Raw genomic sequence first — 5,532 nt, forward strand, 5'->3', positions numbered from 1 at the left:
GTGTGTGGGATGTATATATGTATATATGTATATGTATATTTATTTGTATCCATATATGTTTGCTTATGTATGTATGTACTCATATATGTATGTGTATATGTGTGTATATCTATGTATATATCTATGTATCTATACCTATTTATATATTTATATAAATTGATATGTATGTACATACATATATATATATATATATATATGTGTGTGTGTATTTATTTATGTATTATGTATTTGTATATATATATGTGTGTGCGTGTGTGTGTATTTATTTATGTATTATGTATTTGTATATATATATGTGTGTGCGTGTGTGTGTGTTTTTGTGAATATGTACATGTATATATGTTTATGTATATATATATATATATATATTCATATTTATATTTATTTCTATACTTATATATGTATGTATTTCAAGGTGTATATATTTATATATATATATATAACATATACATATATATATACATATATATATGTATGTATATATTTATATTATATATATATATATGTATATATATATATATATATTTATATATATGTATATGTATATATATATATACTAATACTTTGTATATATATCTATATATACCATCTGCCTGTGCATGCGATATCTCTGATATTTTCAACCTTCAATCGCCAATGCTTGCATCCACTCCCCCTCCATTTTATCTCACAATCCAATATCCCTTCCACCACAACAGCCAAATGCCCCTGTTTAATCAAACAACCGACCTGACATCGTCTGATCCGGTCGAGCCGTTAACCCGCTCGTTCTGGTTGACCTTTTTCCTTGTGTCGCCGACGGTTGCACTCGTCTGGTACGAATTGCTGGACTTCACAGTGGCCAATGTGCTGCAGTGCATGTTCTATCCGCAGGTTTGTGCCAAGTGCAATGTCCGCTCCCTTTGTATCATGGGGGTTTAAGACGTATTTGGGTGTAACCTTGTATGTTTGTATCAAGGGCGTTTAAAACATATGTGGGTGTAACCTTGTATGTAGGGCTTGCTTGTGCTATAGTATCCCAGTACTAGAACTACACTGGGCGACTGGCTCTAGTACTATATAGTCTTCTACTTCGCCCTTCACTCGTTGTCCATAGTCTTCAGGCTGTGCACATGCCCGGTGGTCCATTCGTCGTCATTTTATATGTGCATGTACTGTACACCAAAGCCAATCACCATTGTACTTCCATGTCATGTCATGTCATGTTGTCATTTCATGTCATGTTGTCTTGTCATCTCATGGCATAGCAGTTGTACCACTCGTGCTCTTGATGCCCAATTCTCAGACCCCCCTTACATCCCCACCCCCTCTCTTCATCTGATTCGCCGCGGCTCATGTTGGTTGCTATGCAGTTGCGAGTGCTGGCTGTGGCGAAGGCAAAGGGTTACCATCTGTCACCTAGATACCAGGTGGCCCTGTCGCCCTTTGTTATCTCTGTGGCGTTTGACAACTTTGTCTTCTGGTGGAACGTCGTGCAAGTGCTCAGGACCATCCGCACTATGATCAGGTATATGTGATACTAAGTAAGTGTAGGTTTGCGAAGGTATATGAATTACTATCCAAGTGTGTGCGAAGGTATATGTAGTACTACGTAAGTGTGCGAAGGTATATGTATTACCATGTATAGAACATGCTTTTTGGACATCTCGGAAGACGTAGCAGACACACAGACCACCTCTCACAGCACAACAAGACATGCCTCACCTACCAAGGACACAGGCCACCCCTCATCCACTCAAGGACAAAGATACGGCTGACGATAATCTATACCTACCACAATACCCACGAAAAGAAGTGATAGTTGCACCTACGAACGTGTTTTATATTGGTAGCTCGATAGTACGCCTGTAAAAACCTTAGAATCGGTTATAAGGATTTGCAATGTATGCTCACGACCTATTTGTCCTATTTTTGGGTGTGCTTCTGACCAGAAATGAGGAGCGGCGGATACGAAACCCAGCGCAGTTCAGCCAAACCGTAGACCCGGTCATGGCCAATCTCAGCAACTTCAACCAGTACCAACTGCAGACACTGCGCCGAGAACTCGTGGACTTGGAAACAGCCGTGCACCCAGCCAACCATGGGCGGCTGAGGTCAAGGTGAGTCCGGTCCGGTCCAGTTTAGGTCAGGACAGGTCAGTGAAGTATGTAGTGTAAATTTAATTTGGTTTGGTTGGGCGGTTGCTATTGGATGTTATAACTTCATAGCGCCACAGTGTGCTAAGGCCATGTTGGAGCTTGAGCTGGCGATGGCGGGTGTAAATTCTCGTTGTACTCTATCCCCTATAACATAAAGCCCTGAATAGTCTGCATAGGTTATAGCCTACCCCCTACACCATGAAGCCCTGAATAGTCTGCATGAGCCTGACAGCGTATGCCAATACATTGCGAGCGATTAATGTCATTGGTAGTTGTGATGTTTTTGGGCTTTCACACAGCGGCTTTGTGCTGTTGCAGTGTGAGAGCACTTGGCACTATTTTAGGGTTTAGGGTTTTACTTGATATTCCTTTAGGGGTTAGTTTTATTTGATATTATTTTAGGGTTTTGCTTGATATTGCTTTAGGGGGTTACTTTGTATTACTTTAGGGGTTAGAGTTTTACCTGATCCTGTTTTAAGGTGTAGGGTTTTGCTTGATATTGTTTGAGGGCTGAAGGTTTACTTGGTATTGTTTCGTGTTCAAACTCTTCCTAATTGTTTCGTGTTCAGACTCTTCTTATTGTTGATATTATGCGTGCGCCTGACATTAAAGCACGTGTATAAAGAACACTTAAATGTGTGAGTGTGTGTGTCATACTACTTAGCACATGGGTGCCTGTGACTCATATATATATATATATATATATATAATGCCCTACCTACCACTTGTGTTTCTGTCGAAGGGTCCGAGAGATCGACTGCTTATTGCGCCAGCTTCGCAGCACAAACACCGCAGCGCGTGCGCGTGCCCCATCGCCCAGTGATGAGTGTGTGATCTGTTGGACGGAGACGCCTCGCGTCACTTTCAGTCCCTGTGGCCACACAGTCGTGTGCCAGCGCTGTGTGACACAGTGGAAGGAGGTAAGTGTCAAAACTCTAAACCCTGAACCCTAAAATAAGGGAAGGAGGCGTGTACCAAAAACCATAGGCCCTAAAATACGGGAAGTAGGTGCGTATCAAAAAACCTGAACCCTAAAATAGGGGAAGGAGATGTGTATCAAAAACCCTGAACATTAAAAGGGGGAAGGGGGTTTGCATAGTCCTGACAGTGTGTGGGTGTGTATTTTAATATATATCAGTGTCATTGTATAATTTAATATATATTCATATCGTATAATATAATTTGTCGTATTATTTAACATATATCAGTGCCAATGTACAATTTAAGACATATCCATGGCGTGTACTATACCATATGTCGTATAATCTAATATACATGTACATGGCTGTATACTTCTCCTCTCGCTGTGTGCGCGTGCAGATGGCCGAGAGGAATCCTGGGCGTGAGGTGTGTCCACAGTGCAGGATGTGGGTCATGACTACGACATACATGCCCACTTACGAACGCCCGTTGCTGAGCGCTGCACAGTACGAAAGGTAAGACCACACAAAAGAAGGTGGTAAATTGAAAGGCTAAACCAATTTATGGTTCGTATAAACCCAAAAAAAAGTAGGTACCAATAGGAAAGGTTAAACCCAAACTACGGTACCAAAATGGAATGCCAACCCACAATACGCTGCGATCATTAGATATTCCTGCCTCTCCATCTCATTTAAATGGCTGCTTTGCCCTCGAGACATGCACGGCTCTCGCTTTGCTCTGTAGCGCATAGGCTATTGACTACCTCTCCTTACTCGGATCCGACCTCAAACTGCTTCCCATAAATTAATATAACCCTAGCCCTCAACCCTAGTACTGCCACCCATAAATTGAATTAAACCCTAAAAGCCCTCATCCCTAAAACCGCTTCCCGTTAATTAACTTCCTGCAGACAACGCGATGAAACCACCAACCGTGAACTACAGGCACTGTACACACATGTGCGACGAACACGTGCTTCCCAACGGACACTGCAGCATTGCCCATCTCAAGCATTCGAGTCAGAAGAAGCCTTCCACACAGTAACAGGCAGACGACCCAGGCACATGCGACCCCTCCTTCTCCAGAAACAACTAAAACAACCAGCGAACAACGGAAATATAGCCACAACTGAGTGCAAACGCCTATAGAATTAATATATCAGTATATACATATATATATATATATATATATATATAGTGCATTCGTTCTTCTCTATAAAGGAGTCCGTGCGTCGATTGTGTCTGATGTACACCATTTGCACAATGAATAGGAGCTAACGAGTAAAGCACACACAGTACGTACATGTGCACACACACATATATACATATATATATATACTTCCACCTTAACGCAAGTACATCGGAGGCCGCAAACAATGCGCGCCGGTGACATCTACCAGCGCAGACCAGGAACGTTTGCCACACAGGTGCACATCTCTGCGAACGATCACACATCGCAGGAGAGCATGCACACAGTTATTGGGAGAAACCTCATCCGTGTGTGAGACCGCCCCATAGCACACCAGTAGCAATGGCATCGGGGTATAGTCCACGGGACGCTTCCCTTGCGCATGCTATTGTATACACCTTATGCTGTCTTCCGGGTTTTAGGGTTTTAGACAAAATGCTGGTTGCAGGTTTCAAACAAACTAACCCCCCCCCCCCTCTCTCTCTCTCTCTCTCTCCGTGGCTGCACGCGATTCAACGAGACGAAGGCAATAGCACACGCAGTGGGGTAGGCCCGCGTGTGCCTGAGAAGATGTATCCCCTACCGCCTTGAACCCATCCCGTGCCAAGAGCGTGTGGCATAGCTCAGATGTGCAAATGGGCTTGTCCTGTGCGCACCTGCACAGGCTCTTGAACAAGGCACTTCTTCACACACTATACTATGCACTCACATTCTGATATATAGACAGACTCCAATACGCTGCAGTCTATAATTATTATATATTCGTAAGGCACCAGCCGTCTAACAGGCGATTGCTGGACCGAGGCGAAAAACCCTGTTGTAATAAGAAAACACTTTTGTAAGGGTTGTGATGGGCGATTCAGCTAAGCCTCTCTCTCTTTCCCTTGAGATGAGGGGCCTTAAAAGGCCCGTAATATGTACTACTTTGCATAAAATATAACACAGCCTGTATGTTCATTGACTTTACTTGTTTTGCCTAACAGTGGCATTTGCTCTGGCGTGTATCCAATGCTCCGCAAGTTCTATTGCAGTTGCTTAGCAACCGGGACGTACCGAACATATTGGTAGTACGGCTTTGATTCTCACTATAATTGGCTTCTTGTTGGTAACGCAAAGCTCTCACTTCGAACGAATGACTCGACACAGGCGCCATCCTGCACAGCATCTCTTGGAAGTTAAAGACCACAGTAGATGCACATACTCACTCACACTCACTCTCGCACACTCCTCACACATACACATACGCACACATAATATATATTTATATGTATATATGTAATATATA

The 5,532-nt window shown here is 42.8% G+C and overlaps 1 protein-coding gene across 1 annotated transcript in view; it reads left to right on the forward strand.

Moving 5' to 3' along the window:
• Positions 1 to 5,188, forward strand: part of SARC_04351 (hypothetical protein) — a 6,027-nt gene extending 839 nt beyond the window's left edge. Inside the window, exons 2-7 of the mRNA XM_014301812.1 lie at positions 699 to 873; positions 1,353 to 1,507; positions 1,932 to 2,099; positions 2,881 to 3,058; positions 3,459 to 3,574; positions 3,970 to 5,188. Of these exons, the coding sequence (XP_014157287.1) occupies positions 699 to 873; positions 1,353 to 1,507; positions 1,932 to 2,099; positions 2,881 to 3,058; positions 3,459 to 3,574; positions 3,970 to 4,207 (1,030 nt within the window). The 3' untranslated portion in view covers positions 4,208 to 5,188. The remainder of the gene's footprint in view (positions 1 to 698; positions 874 to 1,352; positions 1,508 to 1,931; positions 2,100 to 2,880; positions 3,059 to 3,458; positions 3,575 to 3,969) is intronic.
• Positions 5,189 to 5,532: the final 344 nt, after the last annotated feature.

Source organism: Sphaeroforma arctica (genome assembly GCF_001186125.1).
Source record: "Sphaeroforma arctica JP610 unplaced genomic scaffold supercont1.241, whole genome shotgun sequence".
Lineage (NCBI taxonomy): Eukaryota > Ichthyosporea > Ichthyophonida > Sphaeroforma > Sphaeroforma arctica.